Source organism: Lampris incognitus, chromosome 20, assembly GCF_029633865.1.
Source record: "Lampris incognitus isolate fLamInc1 chromosome 20, fLamInc1.hap2, whole genome shotgun sequence".
Taxonomy (NCBI): Eukaryota; Metazoa; Chordata; class Actinopteri; order Lampriformes; family Lampridae; genus Lampris; species Lampris incognitus.
The window spans coordinates 7,986,387-8,011,436 of NC_079230.1; the positions used below are offsets into that span (position 1 = coordinate 7,986,387).

The following is a 25,050-nucleotide window of genomic DNA, read 5'->3' on the forward strand; positions in this document are numbered from 1 at the left end:
ATCAGAGAACGAGATGGAAATGAAAGCACTGCAACGCCACGATGAATATATTTATATATTTGATCTGTGCTGATAAAACACAGGCAGCTAAATGGTAGCTAAAAATATTGCATCGCTTCAGAGGCCGTGACGGAGGAGTTCATTTAAGATCACTCGAGATCTCGATAAACGCATTCATTTAAAGAAGCATCCAGTTAATACGAATATAAATGCAAACTAGGAAATGAAACGTTCATTTTTCACTTGCATAAATGCACGCATTCGGGTCAAAACTTTCATTTGCATTTGAAATTTCATGGACAGGTGCATGCACGAGCTGACCAAATGTGACTGAAAAAGCCATCTGACATGCCATATGCCTTGTCAAAAGGAATATTGTGTTCTACTATTATCAGTTTCGAGATGTAAATTCAAATTTGAACATTGAATAACACAATAGCAACCTACTGTGTTATCGCCAAAGTCAGTACTTAAATTCAAATGTATGACTTCATTTGCATTTCCATGCTAACACCCTATGTTATCAGGGATAATTAAATATATATATATATATATATGTGTGTGTGTGTGTGTGTGTGTGTGTGTATATATATACACGTGTATATACGTATATATATATATATAAAACTGTCCTTGTTCATCACACATAAAAGGGAAGCAGGGCATCCAGGGCTGGAAGGGGACTCACGGTGAGGCCAAGCCCGGGGCTGGAGGTGTGCGGCTGGGCAGAAAGCTGTTTCTGGATCTGGTACAGCAGCTCAAAAAGTGGCAGATAGAGCAGACAGATCCGGGCCTGCTGGTTCTGAAACATCAAATTGGATCGGACGAGAATGGTTATAATATATGAGGTTTAGTAAGGTAATATGGTAGTCGTTCAATCGTGGAAATCATACGCACAGTGATTGTTTTGATCGTGGAAATGCAGCAATATCTACAGCGCAGTAGGACTATTTTAGGTTCACTAAACAGTTGCTATCTGAAATCTGCACAGCATTTGCACACCATCTGTTAGCTATCCCCGACACTGTGTGTTGCCTGGAACCAATGTATTGACATTGGTAACACTAGCTTCTTTGCATAACAGTATGTGTTATCTTTTTAGGCAGCAAAATCAGCTTTATATCCCAGTTAACCATTAATGGGGAGGGACAGACCGTGTTAGTGGTGTCTAACTGTCTGTACAGTCTGTGTACATGTAGGCAAATGTTACCGGATAGACATATTTTGTTTATAGATGGAAAATCGTTGAACTACGCGAGAGCAGAAGCATACTGTCATTTATCACCTGCCCCAAAACATTCACATCCCTCGGGGAAACAGTTTATTCATACTGAAGTGCAGTGAATATTTCCTGCACAGACAGCTTGCACACTACTTTTCTCGGGTATACCGGCTTCACTCAATCTCAGACCGTCGCCATCTTCAAATGCTGCCTAATCCCTCCTATCTCTCCTCCTGTTGTCCCTCTCTCCTTCGCCTCCCCCTCTGACCTCTAGCCCTGTCCCTTCCCGTCGTCCGCCCTCTCTCACTTTGTAGGTTGCGTAGCGGTCATCCATGGCGTGCTTGATGAGGAGGTTCTTGAGCACGGCCACGGCCAGCTGCCGGACCTCGGGCCTTTGCTGCAGGGCCTCGGCTACCTCCCGCAGCAGAAGACCCACCAGGAAGTGGTTGCGACAGTAGTCCTCGGTCAGGCTGAACTCCAAGCTGTGCTCTGCGGTTGGGTCAGATGGGAAGTGTCAGTAATCTGGGTGGATACTTGCAAGGCTGCAACAACACTGATAGCAGAACTACTAGTGATTGAGACACTCTTTGAGGCTAGGGAGGTGTTGTTGTTAACAGTGTTCCTGCAATACTGAAGTACCACAGAGCCACACCGTACATGTTAAAAGCAGAGTGACATGACTTTGCTCTCTTGTGATGTGGAAGAAAAAGGGGTATCACAATCACTTTTGCTGTGCGACACCCCCTATTATCGAGTAATAGAGGTGGGACGATACTGGATTAAAATCCGAATCGTTCGATACGGTGGTCACGGTGCGAGACGCTCCCTATTTCGCGAGATCGTGTGTTATTAACACTAGAACAACCGGGATTCCACTCCTACCTAAAACAACCATGGGCGGTTAAAATGACCGCCGGTTTTTAAACTCTATATTCTGTCAAGCTAAATACCCGACTGAGAGATTAACGCATTGCATATGTTAGCATGTCTGTTAGGAAACGACCGACACCAAAATTAACATTTTAATACTGTGGCGAATACAGGCGGCAGCTGGGAATCCGCCGCAGCCGGGACGCGAACCCGGGTCTCCCGCACCACGGGCGACTACGTCAACCAGTCGACTAAAGCGTCCGCCCCGTTAGCCTACGGGCTAGCGAGTCTACACATCCGTGATCGTTACAGCACCGTTTCAAACCATTCGAAATGGCCGCTGTCCGACGCCTGTAAACACCGCAACGCCTCGATGGTAGTCACGGTGCGTCCGAAACGGCGTCTGTAACCAGACATGTTGGAAATAATACCTGAGAAACAACACAGAAAACACGTACGGCTAGTCTAACAACCATAACATGTGGCTGGGAGGTTCGTATCCCAGACTCGCCGGAACCGGTCACGGCCAGAGCGTCCACGGGGGTAAGGCATTCGCTAGGCCAGTGTTTCTCAACCGGGGGTCCGCGGACCCCTAGTGGTCCGTGGTGTAATTGCAAGGGGTCCGTGAAAATAAAATATCTTTAAAAAAATATCCTATGACATTTATAGAAATAGGATTATTTTACTCAAATGTGACTGAGACCTTTATCTACCTAAACTATAAAGGGTAGCAGGACTTTTTTCTCTAATTACATCTGTTTCACAAGTGTAATTTATTGTATTTTAAGAAGAGATCTCGCTCCCGTTTGCATTGTTAAAAGTTACTGCATAAAAATTCTGTTGTTACATATATCTGAAAGTTACTGAATACATATTCCGTTTTGTTACATATATCTGAAAGTTACTGAATACATATTCTGTTTTGTTACATATATCTGAAAGTTACTGAATACATATTCTGTTATGTTACATATATCTGAAAGTTACTGAATACATATTCTGTTTTGTTACATATATCTGAAAGCTACTGAATACATATTCTGTTTTGTTACATATATCTGAAAGTTACTGAATACATATTCTGTTTTGTTACATATATCTGAAAGTTACTGCATAAGAATTCTGTTTTGTTAACTATATCTAAGTTACAACTGAAAGGTCTTATTTTTGCCCCAAAGAGTGAATAAATGCTATAATGCAATTTAAAATGCAGTTTCTACTGTTTCTATCAAATTGCAACCCCCCTCCCCCAAGATCAGGTGGAGGGGTCCTCAGGGTAGATCAAAAATACGCAGGGGGTCCAGGACCCCAAAAAGGTTGAGAACCACTGCGCTAGGCCACCCTTACTCGGCGGATAGCGGGTGTAGATCGGTGTAGCGTTCGGGGACTCGTCGTTCTCCAGCGACCCCTCTGGTCCAGCCGGGCGCCTGCAGCCAAGCAACCGAAAGCATTCTCCCTACGCCTCCTTCGCGGCCTGAAGGTGACGCAATCCATGCGAGGAGGCTTCAGCGTGTAAAATGGCGAGAGCAGCCGAGGCGATGTTCGCAGGAAGCTGGTGTTACGACTATCTCCTTCCTGTGGAAACGTGAGCCAGGGGAGGTATTCGGCAAGAGTTCCGGCCATACGCCATTGGGTTAATCGGGTGGGATAAGGGGGAAAACTAGACATACATTTATATATATATATATATATATATATATATATATATATATATATATATATATATATATATATATATATAAAAACACGCGTCATAAATAGCGACACGGCGCGCACGATGACGCGCAAATTACGCGCGGCCATTTTGGCCGGTCATGGTCGTTTTAGGTAGTTCCTATCTTAACTTTTTTGGTGCAGTTGATCTAAAACGCACGTTAATGCAGATATGTGCAATTTTAGGAGCACTCGGGGAGCGGCAGGTCTGTACCTTTTCTTGTTTTTCAGAAAGCTATTAAAACTTCGAAGATCCAAAAACGGTCAAAATGGCCGCCTCGGTCGTTCCAGTAGTTTCTGAAGTTTCAGATTTTAACGTAAAGCAATTGTGTTACACAACAAGGACAGATGGCACAGCGTGTCGTTAGACGTTTTGCACTTGCGTTAAGTTTGAATACGTGCCTTGACGACGCCAAAATGTTGGACCCAATTCTTAAAATAATTAAAAACGGAGAACTGCGATTGCGTTTTGCCTCGCGCTTACCGAGGCGTCCACTGCGTCGTACCGAATCCAAACCGTGAGCCCCGAATCCAGTGGCGCCCCCAGACATTTTTCATAGGGGGGGCCAAATGGGGCCACTGAAAATCTTGGGGTGGCACACCAAAACCAAAAGCCATGACTGAATTTGGGGAATTCTATGCTGCTGTTGTAGTGTACTGTATAGGCTAGATGAAAACTGTCAATATGACAGTTAAGAAAAATATACATTATTGATTTAAATGAACAGCACCTCATGTAAGATATCAGATAGAAGCATATTATGCATAATCAGAAGCATATTCTGCATATGCGACTCGTGCCTGGGGGGGGGGCAGGGATAGTATCAGGGTGGCGGTGGCCGGCCACCCCTTGGGGGCGCCACTGCCTGAATCGTCAGACGTATCGAACCGCTACATTTGTGAATCGTCCCACCCCCGAGCAAGTAAAACTAGTAGACTGGATCCACACTCGGTACCAGCCGACAAGATTCACCAATCAGAGAATTTGTAGTAAAACAGGTGAGAAAGTATCGGTGTGTCTCTGTCACATCTGATTAACATTACAATCAGCATCTGGGTATTTCACATACTTGCTACTTGCCACATGCAAGGTTAGTCTATCGGACGTACTTCCAGAATACCCAAAACGTCCTCTCCCTCATTCGACAGTCGCCGTACGTACACACAGGCAAATTGTGTCTTGGTGCATTTCCTTTATGCCGGTGCAAGATTTACACATTTAACACCTCTTAACACATTCATTCTCCACTGATGCTCCCACACCACCGGCAAGAGGGAAATTCAGAGAGGAAAAAAAAAACCGTGTTCTGCAGTTTTTTGCTAAATTTCACTGACATATATATGTAAATTGAAATCAGTGACCTGACACTGGAAATGAAAAACAAAATTCGGATCTTTCAATTTCACTATGAACCTTGCTCCACCTCACACTTGTGCGTTTCACGGTGAAACAAGGTCAATGCAGATTATGAACTGAATTACCCTCGAAACAACAAGTAGAGAGATACAGACAGCAGCAACTAAAGACAGAGAAGGACAGGAGCTGGAAAAGAGAGGGAGAAATGACAGACACACAGCTTCGTGAAAAATGATTTCCTTTTTTCCGTGTTTCAACTCTATAGAATCAGTCAAGCGTTTAGAACAGGAAGTCCACCGAGTCCCACAAAACAACCAAGCCGCACTGCACCTTGATGCATAGGCACAGGCCCCGGCAAGCAGTCGGTAGAGCAGGCCGACGAATGAAGGCGTTAGCCTGATGTTAGCATTAGCACCACGACGAGTGGGAGTCAATGGAGTCCTGCAAGGACGGTGGATTAGTGCTGGTCAGAACGGGGTGCGGTGTGGCGCGCAGGCGTTTGCGTACGGTAGCAAACGTGGCATCGGTGGATAGTGCAGGGGACATCACCTACCTACTGGACCAAAAAGCTCCGTCGCGTACGAAATAAAATCTGACCACAGGCAAAACATAAAAAGGGGGTTGGGGGGTGGGGTGGGGTGTTAAAAAAAAAAAATCAACATTTCATGCAGCATTTCCAAAACCTACAGTACAGTTGCTTCCTTTTAGCTGGTGGACTGCTGTAAGTGCATATTCAATTTTAACAGTGGTTGGCGCCAAGCCAGCAATTAAAGATAGTTATGGGGAATATGACCTGATGTGACCTGTTAAGACTTGTTCGTGAGTTGGAGAGGGGCAAATCAGTCACACGGATTAATAAGGGGAGGTGTTGTTGTGCTGGATGCAAGTGAGGAGGACTCTGTCCGTGTGTTGAGTTTGGAGCGTGGCACTCGTAAGTGGTTGTGTGGGGTGGCGAGCCACACGACACAAGCTTGTTGTAACATCTGATCCTCACCCTGCACCCTCTGAAGCTTGGTGCGTCCGAACGCCATGGGCAGGTTGAGTGGGATGTAATGTTCGTGGTTACACACCGTCATCAGGAAATCAAATTTCATCTCCGTCAGCACCTTGGGTAAACACACACACACACACACACACACACACAGTTCTTAGACCTTTGCCTCCGTGTCCTATTTTGCCGCCGACGTGCTTGTTTAAACAAAGTGTGTCACGTGGCATACAATTTCATTTGTTAGTCAAATAGTCTGATGCTCACTGTGTGTGTGTGTGTGTGTGTGTGTACATGCATATGTGTATTTGTGCACACAGATGTGTGTGTGTGTATGTGCTGCGTCATACTACCCACCTCTATGTCTAGGAGAGATACACTAAGGGCAGTTACACTCATCACTCATTCATCTATCTCTAACTGCCATTTGGTGCTGAAAAGCTTTACTAGTCCAGTTAAGGGCAGGGCTTTTATGGCTTTATGGATAAAAATATTCCAGTGCTGTACTGGATGCACTCTGCTCGCCAAACTCTAACCTGCACCTGACTTCTCCCCCCCCCCCCCCCCATTTTCTCCCCAGTTGTACTTGGCCAATTACCTATTTTCTGAGCTGTCCTGGTCTCTACTCCACCCCCCTCCTCCGACCCGGGGAGGGCTGCAGACTACCACATGCCTCCTCCAATACATGTGAAGTTGCCAGCCGCTTCTTTTCTCCTGACAGTGAGGAGTTTCACCAGGTGGACGTAGCGCGTGGGAGGATCACGCTATTCCCCCCAGTTCCCCCTGAACAGGTACCCCCGACTGACCAGAGGAGGCGCTAGTGCAGCGACCAGGACACATACCCACATCCGGCGTCCCACCCGCAGACACGGCCAATTGTGTCTGTAGGGACGCCCGACTAAGCCGGCGGTAACACAGGGATTCGAACCAGCGACCCCCGTGTTGGTAGGCAACGGAATAGACCGCTGCGCTACCCGGACGCCTCACACCTGAATTCTTTACACAGGAAGTCAAGCATTCTCACAGTCTTTGGGGTTTTAGTGTGTGCGTGCCCAGAGTACCTTGGGATCTTTTAGGGTGAAACCACACATGTAGTCATTGACCAAGCTGAAGGCAAATCCCCTGTTCATGAAGGTCAGGCACCTCTGAGGAGACAAGGGCGAGAAAGAGGGGAGGTGGACTGGTGTTGTTGTTGTTTGGACGTGTGTCCGTGACTCAGATCCACGACAGAAGAGACTTGCACATGTCCTCACACATATTCAGCACCGACAGCGGTTATCTTACATAAGAGCTTTGTTGAAAGTAATGGTTAAGTAGCTGTTGAGTGAATAAAGTAAAACAATCCCTACTTAACTTTTCCATCAGTTGGCATGAAAAACCACAGACCAACCCTTTTCCAGTTCAAAACAAAAAAAAGCATATAAATGACAACCACCAAAGTGAGTGCTACATTCCCGTCCGTGGGCAATTTACAAGGCAATCAAGTTCAAAAACGAATGTGCTAAATGGGCGACGTTGCCACACCCCTCCTAGGAAAGAGCTCTACGACAACTCACCCTTAGTCCGTTTCTGCTCGGGCCGCACACAACACAACGCATGCACCAGTTAAATTGTTTTTGACAAGTTCAGTGGAACGGGTTCGGGACAGACCTTAATGAAGGTGGCCAGGCTGAGGTTGATGCAGCGGGCCTCTTCGGGGATCTCGGCATGACGAATGGTGGTATGAGGCAGGATGGACAGCAGCAGGGACTGGAGCGCCTGATTGAAGCTGTCTGGGAAACGCTGGGCACGTGGCATCTGCAAGACCGGTGACACGACAGCACAGAATGGCGCCGTTTCAGTAAAGAACCGACACGTGTAGGTCGCTCGCCGCGAGGGTAGGCCAGTAAAACACGGACAATCTAGTTCTGAATAAGAAAAAGGCCTCGGCTATTTCAAGAGGGTGTACATGACATCATGGAAAACGGTAAATGCGTTGCCTTCATACAGCACGTTTCTAGTCTACGACCGCTCAGAGTGCTTCACAGTGTACGCCTCACATTCCCCCGTCCACACATTCACACCCTGATGACGGAGGCCGCCATGCAAGGTGCCAACCTGCTCATCGGGAGCAGTTAAGTGTTCAGTGTCTCGCCCAAGGGCACTTCGACACGCTCTCTGGAGGAGCCGGGGATCGAACCAGCGACCTTCGGATTACTGGACGACCCGCTCTACCTCTTGAGCCATGCTGCCCCCCCTCCCCCTCCCAAGACGGTGGGGATGATGGCCAAGCTGCTCATCGGGAGCAGTTAAGTGTTCAGTGTCTCGCCCAAGGGCACTTCGACACGCTCTCTGGAGGAGCCGGGGATCGAACCAGCGACCTTCGGATTACTGGACGACCCGCTCTACCTCCCCGAGCCACGCCGCCCGTATGCATGTGCTCGAGGTTTAATCTGAAATTTGGTTGAAGCACCCAGTTGTCAGTGGTGAAAAGGGTCAGTTAAAAGTAGAATCTGTAATATTCTACCAAGGCTTCTTTATCTATTCCAATCGTTGCCTGTAGAGGTGACTCAAGCTCAATTTGATAGGTGGGATAGGACAATATCTAGATTTATTTGGGGAGGGAAGAAGCCCAGAGTAAGGTATGAAACTCTCCAACTCTCAAAGGAAAAGGGAGGTATGGGTTTACCAAATCTAAAAGAATATTTCAAAAGCTGCCCAGCTGAGATATGCTGTTGACTGGTGTAGGCAAGATTACATGGCCAAGTGGAAAGTCATGGAAAGGGAATATGGTGGGTACCCTATCCAGAATATTTTAGGGGATAAAGAAGTATACAAGAAAACAAAAACCCACATGGCTTCAGTCACATTATTTACACTGGGGTTATGGTTTAAATTGATTAAAATCAACAAATTACAAGATGAGATACAGTTATTGAGATGGGTAGCATATGATAGAGACTTTACTCCAGCGAGGCGTGACACAGTTTTTAAACTGTGGGTTAACTGGGGAATCACAGCATGGTGCACTCTAGAGGAAAAAGGGGAGATGGAGAGTTTTCAGGGTATGAAAGACAAGTTTGATTTGGAGAATCATGACTTCTTTAGATATTTACAATTAAGGGATTATTACAACAAACGTATCAGGAGAGGACCCTCCATGGAGGTGAACAGTGTGATTCAAATTATAATCAACGCATATAAAGGGAGAAAATCTAGGGCTATATCTGTACTATATCAAGCTCTCACAACTAGTAAACACTCAACTACATATATAAAAGAAAAATGGGAATTAGAATTTGGCACAGAAATTACAGAGGAGGACTGGCAGAATATGTGGAAAGTTCATCAATCCTCCACTAGTTCGCGGATATGGAGGGAATTCTCCTGGAAAAATCTGACACGTTTTTTTATGAAACCAAAAATCAAAAATAGATACTCCAGCACCAAACTGTCATGCTGGAGGAAATGTGGAACAGAGGATGTAGACCACTCGCATATATTTTGGAAATGTAATAAGCTAGCGATGTTTTGGGAGGTGGTTCATGATGTAATACAAAAGGTACTTGGATATGACTTCCCTAAGAGCTATATGACCCTCTATTTCTGTAATTTTAAAAACGACGATATAGGGTCAAGTGATAGATGTTTGGTTAAGATACTGCTGATTGCGGCTAAGAAGGCAATCACAAGATAATGGTGCCAGGTGGACGCCCCCACAAGGACAATGGATGGAAATAGTGGAGGACATTCATACGATGGAAAAACTGACTCATCGATTGAGACTGACAGTACCTCGGATGGAAGACCAGTGGAAGAAATGGACATGGTTTTAAGGAGCAAACACGCGACGACATAATTCATGACAACACTTAAGACTGGAAAGTTAGACCCACAGGAAGCTCATGTAGTTCATTTTTTTGTGTGTTTTTTTGTTTGTTTGTTTTGAGTTGCCCTGTTGGGCTTGTGTGCAAGTAAATGTAGATAATTCCATGTTTACTTCTGAATACGGATGCCATGTTTGTACTGACCTAAAAACTTCAATAAAAACTAAAGTGATAAAAAAAAAGTAGAATCTGTAATGCGGTCAATTAGCGGGCTCTGTGGAATTCTGCTCCACCTCTTTTATTTTGTTCTGGTTTGTCATGTGGATTTGATTTGAGATGGGGAGAAACAGAGGGTGTTGGTTTGCAGAGCAGAACCAGCTGCGAAGAGGAGGAGCTGTAAGTTTCAGCTGTTTGCTGGCCGGACGGATGAAATACAGTATCCCCCAACACACCGCTGGCAGTAAGTCAGCGGTAGTTCTACCAAAACAACATTCGACGCCCTGCGCCTGCATGCCCGCCGCACCACACCGAGGAAGAACACGCTATCGTTACACGGCCTCGTTCTGACCCTGTCGAGGCCCGTTACCACGTCCTGGGCTCTGCGAGTGCGCTCGCCTGTTCAACACAATACAAATACACAGCAGAAACTCGCTACACGTTGTGACGCCAGCGACACAGCCATCTCCTGTGTATTCCATCCTTCCATTATCCTGACCTACATGTCTTTGGACCGTGGGAGGAAACTCCACACAGAGGATGACCCGGGACGACCCCCCCCCCCCAAGGTTGGACTACCCACCGGGGTTTGAACCCAGGACCTTCTTGCTGTGAGGCGACCGTGCTAGCCACTGCGCCACCGCGCCGCCCTCTCCTGTCTATTGCTTCAGCCAAATAGAAGTGCGTTAGATGTTTCAAGAGGTGGTTTGACAAGCGTTTTGGACCCATCACGATGGAACTCGAGGAAATGATATTTGACTAACTATCTCAACGACGGGCTAATAATCCTTGACGACATGTATATGCAAATAGCTCCTGGAAAATTTGGTTAGTCAAACACACAGCTACCGTAAAGCTGTCAACTGAACACTATCTGTCATCTGCAAGCCTTCACCTCGGGTCAAACCTCACGCAAGGATGGCATCAGACCAAACGACAAGTCTGGGCCTCTCCTGTCTCCCTCACCCTTTAACCGCTGTCCCCTAATGCTTTCTGGCTGTGATAATGTCAACTCAACTATATATATATATATATATATATATATATGGAAAGAATGATTGACAGTTTATATATATATATACATACATATATATATATATATACATATATACATATATATACATATATATATATTCATATATATTTTGGCGTCTTTATATTTATTGAACTAACGGCGCCTCACGTGCACACACACACACACACACGTGACTCCCACAAATACGCTCGACAGAATCCGTCCTATGGCAGAGTCCACCACTGGCGCAGGCGATGTGATGGTAAAGGCCGCTCCCCGCTCTGAGATACTGCAGCCAGTTCGGGGGGCAGCCGGGAACCGCCGCAGCCGGGACGCGAACCCGGGTCCCGCACCACGTCAACCGGTCGACTAAAGCAGTGTTTCTCAACCGGGGGTCCGCGGACCCCTACTGATCCGCGGTGTAATTGCAAGGGGTCCGTGAAAATAAAATATCATTAAAAAAAAGATCCTATGACATTTATAGAAATAGGATTATTTTGCTCAAATGTGACTGAGACCTTTATCTACCTAAACTATAAAGGGTAACGGGACTTTTTTCTCTAATTACATCTGTTTCACAAGTGTCATTTATTGTATTTTAATAGGAGATCTCGCTCCCGTTTGCATTGTTAAAAGTTACTGCATAAGAATTCTGTTGTTACATATATCTGAAAGTTACTGAATACATATTCTGTTTTGTTAACTATTTCTGAAAGTTACTGAATACATATTCTGTTTTGTTAACTATTTCTGAAAGTTACTGAATACATATTCTGTTTTGTTACATATATCTGAAAGTTACTGAATACATATTCTGTGTTGTTACATATATCTGAAAGTTACTGAATACATATTCTGTGTTGTTACATATATCTGAAAGTTACTGAATACATATTCTGTTTTGTTACATATATCTGAAAGTTACTGCATAAGAATTCTGTTTTGTTAACTATATCTAAGTTACAACTGAAAGCTCTTATTTTTGCCCCAAAGAGTGAATAAATGCTATAATGCAATTTAAAATGCAGTTTCTACTGTTTCTATCAAATTGCAACCCCCCTCCCCCAAGATCAGGTGGAGGGGTCCTCAGGGTAGATCAAAAATACGCAGGGGGTCCAGGACCCCAGAAAGGTTGAGAACCACTGGACTAAAGGGTCCGACCCGTTAGCCAACCGGCCAGCGAGTCCACTCATTCGTGGTCGTGTTGTGTTATTGTTCCCACAGTGCCGAGGAACGACCGTTGCGGGCTATGTGTCGCAAATTGTGGTCACTCACGCGCGAGTGTGTCCTACTAAACACGAGGCTTTGCTATATTAACTATGTACATTAACCTTGCTGTTCTGGGCGGCATCTGCTATCAGTCTGCTGGTGTGTCCTCGCTGTCCTCCGAGTTTCTCGTAACTGTTCCTCCAAGCCACCAAGACCGCTGGACCCCAGGGTCCTCTTAAGAAGCTGACGCTTCAAATGCATCCCTATTATCTGCACAAGAGCTGATGTACTGTCTCTTCAGGTGACTCATACGACAATAAATTGGATGTGTTTTTAAAGGTGACAATGATCTATGTTTGATTTCTGTAACATTCAACGCCTGCAATGTTTTTCATGCTGATCCTGATACGAAGAATGATTATTATGATGTACTGAACGTACAGATGTTTAGTACTGTACTGCTCTCTCAAAGAAGGCTCTCAGTAAACTGAGGGCCAGCACCGCCTTTTATACCGACACAGCACAGCAAGGAAAGAGACAGCACGCCTATTTTTCACATCAGGTGCACCCCTAGGTCTGGACGGTTGTGTGCTTGTTTTCGCCGCAAGCATCTGGCAACCCCCGGAAGTTATCTCACGACCCTTGACCCCCAGGTTGAGAACCAATGTCCTAAAAGATACGGGGTTCCATTATGGGAGGTTTCCCCAATTACATAATTTAGTCCATAAAGCTGATAATAATAATAATAATAATAATAAATATAGTCAAAAGCTGTGATTGGAGGTTTCAAGCCCCCCTGACAATAACCCCGAACGTGAATATGCCTGGCTAAAGCTTTAACATGCAAAAAATCTGTAAACTGAATCTGTGGGGCTTCTTCCGCACTTTGGTCTGGCAAAGTCTCGCGCCAATCGGGCGGACTTTGCAGGATGAGCATGAGAGTGTGTTTTTCAAAAAGCTCGAAAAGGCGGGAAAATGTCATAGGTGGATATTCCTGTTCCTGTTGGCAGAGCAGTCGAGCACACGCGCTTCAGTACGTGTAGCAAGTTTGGTCCGGTTTGAAACTACGATGTGGGCGATATGGCCTGTCAGTTGAACATTTGGATCTTTGATTATAGCCCCATAATCTCGACGACTGGGGAAGAAAAATGTTTGCTTCCAGCATTTGCAAAATCAATACCTATTACGGGGCGAAAGTTCATGTCTCTATCACGTACCACTTCACAGGAGTTTGCAAAAAGCATTAATGATAAGCCAGTAGGAAAACATTAAGTTTTCAGCCCTTCATGCATGGAAAGTCGATAATAATAATAATAATAATAATAATAATAATAATATTGTGGGTATTTTTCCTGGATTGAAAGTGTCTACTTGTAACTTGGATACTTAAGTAAACGCATAAGCACATTCATACTGAGCATGCCTGTGATGACAAACTGCCCACTCTTTAGTGTGTGAGGAGGGCTGGCTCCATGACTAAACAACAAATGACTAACAAACCTTCATGCGGTTGCCCACTTGGAGGTATTGGGCCATAGACTTGGCCATGGTTTCAAAGAAGAACCAGGAGTACTGTGAAAGAGGAAGGAAAAGGGTGAAAAAGGGAAGTTCGATTGCAATGTTTGTTTTTTTTTTCTATTTTGTAACATTCATGGAAAACAAAACAAGTGCAAACAATCAAACTTCTCGATGACACAGGCGATATCCTTGCCTTTCCAGGTGACAGCCTTGCCTCTGCACGACCCGGCCCAATACCGCTTGTTGTGTGCTGCGATAGTGCGGTGCAGACGGGGTGTTATGTGCACCGTGCTTGTTGATATATGTGTTGTTCTTATATATCTTTTGTTTCTGTTGCTATTTTGTATCTTGTTAGTTTTTGGTTATTAGAGCGCGAGTGTCTGTGATAGAACCCCACTTCCCCTCGGGGATGAAGGATTCTGAGTCTGACAGCCGGGGGGGCCTTCGTCGACGGAGTTCAAGCAAGACGAGCTTTGCAAGTAGGCCGACGCTTTGGACACACTTGTTTTTCAGGAAGTGCTCACCGAGGAAATGTAGGAGGAATTTACTTTGTCTGGAGGCAATATTCGGCTGGGTCGTGTAGAGGCTGCCATCTGCTGGCCATTGCTGGTACTGCACCTCAAAGTAAGCCAGGCGGGCGGTTAAAAGGTAGACGGAGAAGGGCTGTAAGACAGCGAGGCGCACACACCCACCTTGAGCAGTTTGTTGCTCGTGTTGAAGTCTGCAGTCTGCTTGAGGATGGCCGTGACTGCGGTGGCCAGCACCTCGTGGGTGGTCGGGGAGTTGGCCGACGCCTGGTTGGTGGTCACGAACACGTACTGAGGACACGAAACGGGACAGATCAGCACATGCACCGCTTGTCGCCACACCGGGAAAGACCATTAAATCGACGCCGGTGCAGACACGAAGCAGGGTCGGTACAGGGGGGGGGGGGGCGGGGGAGGAGGGCAAATCCGTTTTCCTTCGTTTCACGTTAACATCTAGCACACACTGGTCACGCAGGGGTAGAAAAAGGCGAGGAGTTGCTTATTAGTAGAAAGACACGTTTGTATTGGCGTCCTACCTTGGTGAAGGAGCGCAGGTACTGTTCGAGTCCTTCCTCGTGACATCTGGAGACTATGTGTATGATCACACTGACAAGGGTGCAGGGGGAGGCATCACACGGGACAACAACATTAGCAGCATATTTTTAAGACAGGGGTGTCAAACTCCGGGGCCTCGAGGGCCGCGGTGTCCGCAGGTACTTGTTGCAGCCGTGCACTGCACCGCCGGATTTCACTAATTAGCTCACCTCCTGGATCAAGGAGGTGAAAGGAACTAGTTTAATCAGGCGGTGCGGTGCACGGCTGCAACAAATACCTGCAGACACCGCGGCCCTGGAGGCCAGGAGTTTGCCCCCCCCTGTTTTAAGACCCGAAATACTTGCAGGACTCCGACACGTTTTGCTGTCAAACACGAAAGAAACGCGTGTTTTCTAAACGTCGCATCTAAATCTCGGAGAATATCTAATCGTAGAAAGTTTGGACGCATTTTTCCCGGGCGTGCACGTCCCTGACCCGGCTCACCGGAGGGAGTTGACGGCAATGTCGTGGGCTTCCTTGGTAGCCACGGCGAGCACCTCAAACAGCTGCATCAGCACCGTGGGCAGGAAGTTGATGATCACCTGAGTCTCCATGGCGTGCAGGCACTGCGGGATGGAAAAAGAGAGGGAGAGGTGGGGATGAAGAGAGAGAGGTTTTGGGTGGAGAAATTGAATTGACGATCTAAGAGGAGAAAAGCGAGCTGGAGGACGACAGCAGGCCAGGGTCACATTAGTCACGTACTCAAAATGAATCCTCTACTACAGGCGATGTTAAAGGAAGGGTCTGTAATGACAACGCGAGCCCTCTACCGACAACAAACATGACATATCTTGCCATCAGGTCAACACCGGGCATTTGCTCAAGAAATGGAGACAACTGAAAAGGATCTAGTCACAAGACGACAACGCAAGTGCCAAAAAACCAGGTTCAAGTCCGATAGGACAACAGACAGTGCACAAAGGCGGTGCATGGGGCGCATCGAAGTGTTTGTTGTATGTATTTTTATTAACACCATCGGGTGTGGAGGTGTTCGTGAAAGAGCTGTATCTTTAGCTTCTTCTTAAAGATGGAGAGCGACTTAGCGGATCGATTGGAGTTTGGTAACTCGTTCCACCACCGGGAACTACAGAAGAGAAGAGTCTGGCTAGTGTGACTTAGGGCCCCGTTGTGGCGGAAGTGCCAGGCGCCTTTCATCGACAGCGTAGTGAATGGGACTGAGTGTAGACCTGAATGAGGGAGTTCAGGTAGGCGGGAGCCATTTTAGTTGATGTTTTGTAAGCGAGCATTAAGGTTTTGAATTTGATGCGGGCAGCAACTGGGAGCCAGTGGAGGGATATGAACAGTGGAGTGACATGTGCTGTGTTGGGCTGGTCGAAGACCAGACGTGCCGCTGCGTTCTGGATCATTTGCAGAGGTTTGAAAGTGCATGCAGGGAGACCTGCCAGTAGGGAGTTGCAGTAGTCAATGCATGATATTACAAGAGCCTGTACCAGGAGTTGTGCTGCATGCTCAGACAGGTAGGCTCTAATCTTCCCGATGTTGTACAGGGCAAATCGGCACGACCGAGCAATCGAGGCCACGCGAACCTTAAAGGTTAGTTGGTCGTCAGTCATGACACCCAGGTTTCGGGCAGACTTTGTGGGCACGAGTTGGGTTGATCTGAGCTGGATATTGATCTGTTGTTGTGTGGATGGACTGGCTGGGATGACAAGGAGCTCAGTCTTATAGATCGGTTAAGCTGAAGGTGGCGTTCTTTCACCCACGCAGAGATATTAGCAAGGCACGACGACACCCGTGCCGAGCCTGTGAGGTCATCGGGCGGGAATGATAGGAAGAGCCGGGTATCGTCAGCATAGCAATGGCATGAGAAACCATGGGAGCGGATGATTGCACCAAGTGAGGTGGTGTATACTGAGAAGAGAAGAGGGGGTATACACAAGTGAGAAACATACGGAAGGTGCCGTGTGGCCTGTTAACATTTTATTATGTGTAAATATCGGAGCAGCACATATTGTACATTTCATATTTGACTCCTAACAAGGTTATTGTCTTTCATCTGAAACGATCAACCAAGCAACACAACTAAAGGTGCCCCTTGCGCCACAGGCGTGTGTACTCTGTGTGTATGCACCTCATGTCAGTGTCAGGCTCAGTGGCCAAACTTCAACTGACTTATGTCTCCTGCAAGGCAAAGGGGGTAACTGCTCTAAACTGGGAAAATGTTGCTACACCAAGCATGGACCAGTATACCAGTGAGCTGCCAGCTTGTGTTCCTATGGAAACGCTCACTTACACGATTATTAAAGAGTAACTATGAGCGAGACCATTTCAAGACCACTTCAGTGAGTTTGCCGAGACTTAGAGGTTAAACCCCATGTAAAGATGAAGGACATGGCAGGCTGGTCTCTGTGATGTCAGCGTAGCAGGATAAACACAGCTGCAGCATCTACACCGACACTACTGCTGACAGTTGTTAGTGCTGGTTCTCTCTCTCTCTCTCTCTCTCTCTCTCTCTCTCTTTCTCTTTCTGTCTGTCTGCCTCTTTTTCTGTCTTTCTTTCTTTCTGTCTGTCTGTCAAGTCAAGTCAATTTATTTGTATAGCCCAATATCACAAATTTGTCTCAAGGGGCTTTACAGCAACACAACATCTGTCTTGTCTCTCTTTCTGTCTGTCTGTCTGTCTCTTTTTCTCTCTTTCTGTCTCTCTTTCTGTCTCTTTTTCTGTCTGTCTGTCAAGTCAATTTATTTGTATAGCCCAATATCACAAATTTGTCTCAAGGGGCTTTACAGCAACACAACATCTGTCTTGTCTCTCTTTCTGTCTGTCTGTCTGTCTCTTTTTCTCTCTTTCTGTCTCTCTTTCTGTCTCTTTTTCTGTCTGTCTGTCTGTCTCTTTTTCTCTCTTTCTGTCTCTTTTTCTGTCTGTCTGTCAAGTCAATTTATTTGTATAGCCCGAAATCCCAAATTTGCCTCAAGGGACTTTACAGCAACACGACATCTGTCTGTCTGTCTCTCTTTCTGTCTGTGTCTGTTAATGCTGATAGATGTTGTGGTATAACTAAATCAGACAGAGCCGTTATTAATGTTGTTATCTGCAGATGTGTTTATCTTTATTATGGACATATGAAAGTACTGGCTGGCAAAAATCTACTATATGGGGGCGCCTTGGGTATACTGTGCCCTCTGTTCTCATTAAGTGTGCTGGAAATGTAAATGTCCCATAGTAATTGCATTGTTATGCATTGCGATGTTATGACGATTATGGTTTTATTTATGACATCCCTGTCCGTTTCGTTTCTAACTTGGCCTGTAATAAATCTAAGCACCTACTTGTTTCTGTCCCTGCTGGACTCGTGTATATATAAACTGTCACCAATTTTCCCCCCCGCTGTCCCGTTTCCCTTACTTCAAGAACACCGTAGACCCTGAAGATATTATTTACTCTAACAGAACTCTGTGGCGTGCCTCTGTAGCCGAATGGTCACATGGTTGCAACTGTCGCCGGTTCGATTCCAGCAGGTGGCCTTTGTTGCATGTCTCAAACCCTGTCTCTCCCTCATTTCCTGTCTGACTCTTCACTCTCGCTATCTAATAAAGGCAAAAACTGCCCAAAAAAACTCTTTCAATAAGAAAAAAAAAAAAAAAACTTTGTCAAGGATCTCTTTACTGCAGAATGAAGTTTTTCTTGCAGAAGGAGAACCTTGTATCTCACTAACACACACATGTACTGTAGTCACACTGCCGACTGAGCTCACCTTCAGATACTTGATGAGTTCTGCAGGGTGGCCCTCTGACGTCGACCTCATCAGCTGGCAGTGCTGGAAGAAATTGTGTAGATGCAAATCCTACGGGGGAGACAAAAGGTTGTGTTTCAAAAACCAGTATCAGTCAGTGTACCAGCCAACTTCACTTACACATGGTCCGTTAGGTCACTATGTGAGGAAACGCTGTACCTGAGCATATATCGTCGATGCAACGTGGGTCCTCAGTTTAAACAGCGGCTTGGCATTTTCCACCCACTTGATATCTGGCTGAGACTGTTGGGGGGGGGAAGGGGGGGAGAGAGAGACAATAATCTTTTTTTGTCTAGTTCACCACAGAACCAACAGTCCACTTTAATCTCGTTTCCACAGCAGCTGTAGCTTTCTGTATACAGCATTTCCTTGACGCTGACCAAAAATGTTGCGTCAAATGCATCTTTCGTAGCGATCACATGAGCTGCACCACTTTGCCCCGGCAGTGATACTGACCAATATCACACACCAGCGGGATGTGGGTATTTAAGAGGTTATTATATGATTGCATGTCCTGTCTGTGTACATCAGTGGGACGGGGGGGATCATACCTTTTTTGTATCCTGACCCTTGTCCCCCAGATACCCAGGGGGCAGCGTGGCGGCCACGGGCAGCTGGAGCTCCACAGAATGCATCCTACGGTCCTTCAGCAAGGGAGTCCACGAGTAGCCCACTGGAACACAGAAGGACGGCTCACTTACGCATGGGTACGCTACCGTGCAGGAAGTTGGCAGAGAAGCACATTTCTCATTTAAAGACTTTTTGTGGGGAATGGGGCTGTGTTAGGGTCTGGACCAGCATCCATCCATCCATTATCCAAGCCACTTATCCCAGTTCTGGTCACAGGATGCTGGAGCCTATCCCAGCAGCCATCGGGCAGTAGGCGGGGAGACACCCTGGACAGGCTGCCAGTCCATCACAGGGCCGACACATTCAACACCTGGGGACGATCTAGTACGGCCGATTCCCCTGACCTACATGTCTTTGGACTGTGGGAGGAAACCCAAACACCCGGAGGAAACCCACGCAGACACGGGGAGAACATGCAAACTCCCCACAGAGGACGACCCGGGACGACTCCCAAGGTTGGACTACCCCGGGGCTCGAACCCAGGACCTTCTTGCTGTGAGGTGACTGTGACCACCACCGTGCCGCCTGGACCGACAGGATATGCATGAATTGCCTTGATATTACACCTGTAATGTGAATTATTGACAAGTTTGCAATTGGAAAATGAAAAAAAAAAAGTCCTTATTGACTGATGGACTCACCCAGCGCCTCCACCCCCTCTCTCTTCTTGGTGCTGGCCTTGCTGCTGAATTCGCAGCTGATGTGGTAAAAGGTGAAGAGGATGTGGTGTTTCTCGTGCACATGGACAGGCAGCTCAATCTTTATCTGCGAAGGTGGGTACGGGTAAACTGTCATTTGAATGGGCCCCTCTTCACGACGAAGACAGCTCACAGTCAGTTGATGTGTGTCCGTGTGTGTGTGTGTGTGTGTGTGTGTGTGTCAGCAGTGTTCTCTGCGTGTGCTCCCAAAACACAGTGCGGCGCGTGAATTTTCCGTTCAGGAGCCAGGATTATGACGGGACATGTGCAAAACTCTGCAAATCAAACGAAAGGACCCCAGTAAAGGGCTTAGTAAAATGTTCAGAAAACTTGAACGTAATATATTTTGAATTTGGAGAGCGATTTAGTGCTTGGTGTTTTTACTTTTAGCAAAAAAAAAAAAAGTGTTTTTTGGTGTCTTAAAAAAAACAATAAATTCGAACACAAAGCTGAGCTTGTCTTCACCACAAGGTGGCAGCATTAGCACGAAAATATAGTCAGGCTTTTCTCGCGTCTCTTCTCTCGCCGTTCTTTGCCAGGAAATGACACATACTGCCACAAAGGGTGGCTGATTTGCCACATAAAAAATAAATAGAGAGCAAACGGATGAAGATCATCACCGTTCAGCTTACTTATGATTTGGGAAATGCATCGTCCCTCCATCACAGGCACATCTGTGAGAGCCTTACAGGAATACCTGACGTCCTTTGCACGCCAAGGCCGAGGGTGAACTGATGCGGAAGGACGGTGTTGCGAGTGCTTGGAGTTTGTGACGTGTCACAAGCCGTGTTGTGGTCTGCTCCCCTGCTGAAACTTGTGGTGGCAAAGCGACGTCACAGGTCCAATTACAAGAGCCTGATCTGCCCATGAGTGGGATTTTGATGGGACGGTGAGCTTAAATATGTGTGTGTGTGTGTGTGTGTGTGTGTGTGTGTGTGTGTGTGTGTGTGTGTGTGTGTGTGTGTGTGTGTGTGTGTGTTTTCTAATTCTAATCCATGTGATGGCGGGGCCATATGGCCCCCCCTCTCCTCCGCTTTCTGACAGTGTCCTGATCCTCCGTCTACTGCCAGGCCATTGGCTTTGCTTTACATGAATGACCATGTGTGTGTGTGTGTGTGGGTGGGTGGGTTGGTTGTGTGTGTGTGTGTGTGTGTGGGGTGAGAGGGGGTCTGGCTGTCTGGCCAGTCTTTTGTGAGATCACAGCAGTACCTTGAGACAGATTTAGGGGATTAGGCCATTGCTAGGCCATGGAGTTTGAACACTTTGGGCACAGTAGTGACTTGTAAAGAAGGGGAACTTGAGGAGGAAGGATTTTCAATTCATAAAGGAAGAACAGACCGGCTACACTTTCTAACGCACTTCTACTCACGCCCGTTTGAGTTCTGAACTTGTCGTTTGCATCTAAAACGACTAGTCAATGTAACGGGGGGGAAAAACCCGTTTGAGGATCTCAGCACTATTGTAAATGCAGGAGGGGACCATCAGGCTGATGTAATGAGGAAGTGATCTTACCTCATCGTAGAACTCTGGGCTCTGGTTGTGGTGCAGGACAGCTGCACAGGCGCTGGTGGTGAAGAGCGAATCTCCCGGCTTGCCATAGATGCACTGAAACACAAAGGAGCACATCCGTCATCAACCCTGGGCCCTGCCACGGTCGTACCTGGAGCCGAGTTAAGTGTCATGCGATCTGGGGTGAACGGAGGGGAAAAAACAGTATATGAGGAATAGATCAGCGTGAGGCACCAAAGAAGGGAGTAACTCAAAGGCGACACTGAAACTGTCAAAAAGGTATCCTGTCCTGGCACATCCTGCGGACTTTCTGTTCCTGCACAGCATATTGAGAAAAAAGTTCTCCCCTGATGCAATTAAACACACTTATTTTACTGCCTTGCCTCTTGGCTTACCCAAAAAAAAACAAATATAGAACAACTTCAGAACATTCGCCCCATTTATCATGACCCGCTAGCAACGCTTTGCAAACGGCTGCAGGCATTGAACCTGGTTTACGGTTGACACCTTACAGCCTGGCTGACTGAGATGAGATTCCGCTTGTGGTGTGGGAAGATGGCAGCCTCACCCAGTACCGTCCATGCAGTGTCTTTGTCCACGTCTGTGTCCAAGTTTGTGTCTTCGTTTGATGGCTGGGGGAGCTTAGTGTGCTGCGTCCTGTGGGCCCAAAGACCACGGCCCTGCATGGAGCTGCACCCGAAGAGGAAACACCCGAGGGCGTTCTGACAGGACATGGAAGCGGGGTAGGCTAAGCTAACTGCTAGCCCATGTAGACCGGCAGTTCTGACAACACCGAGGGCGGTCTGACAGGGCACGGAAGCGGGGTAGGCTAAGCTAACTGCTAGCCCACGCAGACTGGCAGTTCTGATAATACCGAGGGCAGTCTGACAGGGTGCAGAAGTGGGGCAGGCTAAGCTAACTGCTAGCCCATGCAGACCGGCAGTTCTGATAACACCAAGGGCAGTCTGACAGGGCACGGAAGCGGGGTAGGCTAAGCTAACTGCTAGCCCATGCAGACCAGTAGTTCTGATAACACCAAGGGCAGTCTGACAGGGCACGGAAGCGGGGTAGGCTAAGCTAACTGCTAGCCCATGCAGACCAGTAGTTCTGATAACACCGCGGGCAGTCTGACAGGGCGTGGAAGCGGGGCAGGCAAGGCTAACTGCTAGCCCATGCAGACCGGCAGTTCTGACAGTCATTCTGGCGTGCATTCCCTTGGACAGTGATTTTTTTAAAATTTTTACATGTTGGATATGTGTGTTTTTGTAGTATTGTAGTTTTTGTAGTTTGGATATATGTGTTCTTGTGGTTTGGATATGTATTTTTGTCTTAGTGTTGCACTGCTGTGGGCTGGGGGGAAATTATATTTCGTGTCATTTCATTTCATGCAATAGAATAAGGAAACAAGAGGAATAAAACGAGCAGCGAACACGCACAGCAATTACATGTGTATGAACAGCCTGTCTGTGATGTGGGATTCATTAACCTGTGTGAGGAGCGGCCATGTTTGACCAGGTCAGGATGGCTGATATTAATAGAAAGCTACAGGAGGCAAAGGAGAGTTTGGAGCCATGCCTGCACTAATGGCCAGTTCGTTAATGTCATTACAATTCCATTACGGTCATTACTAATGAACAATAATGATCAGTAGTGGAGGAATAACAAGGTCAGAGGCCCAACTCATTGAGACAATCAGGACCCACGGGGTTGACAGAACGTGCTGGAGCCTCTGAAAGAGGAAGAGACAGGGTCGGAAATGGGACAGGATTCAAATTCTCAGCATTTACCGACCAGCTAGCTCAGTCGGTAGAGCATGAGACTCTTCAGCTCAGGGTCGTGGGTTCGTGGCCCATATTGGGCGCTACATGTTTGGGCGGCACGGTGGCCCAGGATTGTCCAACCTTGGGGGTCATCCCAGGTCGTCCTCTGTGTGGAGTTCGCATGTTCTCCCCGTGTCTGTGGTGGGTTTTCTCCGGGTGCTCCGGTTTCCCCCACCATCAAAAAGACATGCATGTTAGGGTTAATACTGCTGCCTGTGCCCCTGAGCAAGGCATGGCAAGACGAACTGGAGTTGATCGCCGGGTGCTGCACGGCAGCTGCCCACTGCTCCTAGCTACACAGCTAGGATGGGTTACATGCAGAGCGTAATTTCCCCACGGGGATCAATAAAGTATCTCAAAAAAAAAAAAAAAAAAAACATAGTCCCAACAAAATGCGTGAGACCATCCAAGGTACTCTTCATTTATCTGGCCGCTGAGATCCGGATTTGATATTGCACGTTTTGTGTGCCGCCATGGCGCGAGCACATTCAGGGGCCCTCACAGTAACAATGTGGGGAGTGGAAACATGATGGGGCACCCGATTACCCGACTAGAGATGAGGGCCTCGGCCTGAGGCTGGGGGGAGAGAGCTGGCGGGCGTCCTTATCAGTGTCCTCAGAGAGAAGGTCCTGTTCATACATGTTCTCTACCACACAGCCGTCGAAGACTCCTCCAGGCTAACGTTTTCAAACGGTTGCCTTTCATTTGATGGCACCAACATCTTGGGCAGGGGACTTTATAGGTGTCATTGTGCTGTATCGACATTGGACAACAGGTAGGAAAACGTCAAGCAAATGAGACCTCCACGACACCATAACATAATTTTAACTTCAATTAAACAAAGTGATTGAATTAATATAGAGCACTTATACTCAAATTGAAGGATTCAAGCAACTGATTTATGGCTGAGATATCAGTTTTGGGGGATGGCACGGTGGCCCAGTGGTTAGCGTGGTCACCTCACAGCAAGAAGGTCCTGGGATCGAGCCCCCGGGGTAGTCCCGGGTGGTCCTCTGTGTGGAGTTTGCATGTTCTCCCCGTGTCTGTGTGGGTTTCCTCCGGGGGCTCCGGTTTCCTCCCACAGCCCAAAGACATGTAGGTCAGGTGAATCGGCCGTACTAAACTGTCCCTAGGTGTAAATGTGTGTGTGTCGGTCCTGTGATGTCCTGGCGTCCTGTCCAGGGTGTCTCCCCGCCTGCCGCCCAATGACTTCTGGGATAGGCTCCAGCATCCCCGCGACCCTGAGCAGGATGAGCGGTTTGGCTAATGGATGGATGGCTATCATTTTTGAAGGTCGTTGTGGGCCATTATTCTGATCTGAGACCTGCTGAACCCTTTAAGTTCCACTTTCTGTTCCCTAAAAGCTTGAGAAGAATTCCCTTTTTCCCCTCAGCCAGATCCTGGGCTTATGCACAAACCGGGAACTTGGTTCGTGAGCGTCTGCTGCTTCTGATTAAATTTCCTGAGACGTACCGCTGACCTCGGCTGCACCTCATCCCGCCCGTTCACTTCAGTATTGTTCTGAGGCAGACCTTCTGTTTGTGTTTGTCTGTGTGTGAAAGAAGACAATTATTCAAAGATGTTACATGCACCGACGAGTGCA

General features: G+C 47.1%; 1 protein-coding gene across 1 annotated transcript in view; it reads right to left on the bottom strand.

Annotated features, from left to right (window-relative positions):
• dock11 (dedicator of cytokinesis 11) overlaps positions 1–25,050 on the bottom strand; it is a 134,806-nt gene that overhangs the window by 66,260 nt on the left and 43,496 nt on the right. Inside the window, 14 exon segments of the mRNA XM_056300885.1 lie at positions 689–802; positions 1,530–1,711; positions 6,157–6,268; positions 7,212–7,295; positions 7,801–7,947; positions 13,897–13,968; positions 14,607–14,732; positions 14,978–15,047; positions 15,480–15,601; positions 18,752–18,841; positions 18,950–19,033; positions 19,342–19,463; positions 20,062–20,185; positions 21,631–21,723. Coding sequence (XP_056156860.1) covers positions 689–802; positions 1,530–1,711; positions 6,157–6,268; positions 7,212–7,295; positions 7,801–7,947; positions 13,897–13,968; positions 14,607–14,732; positions 14,978–15,047; positions 15,480–15,601; positions 18,752–18,841; positions 18,950–19,033; positions 19,342–19,463; positions 20,062–20,185; positions 21,631–21,723 — 1,542 coding nt within the window.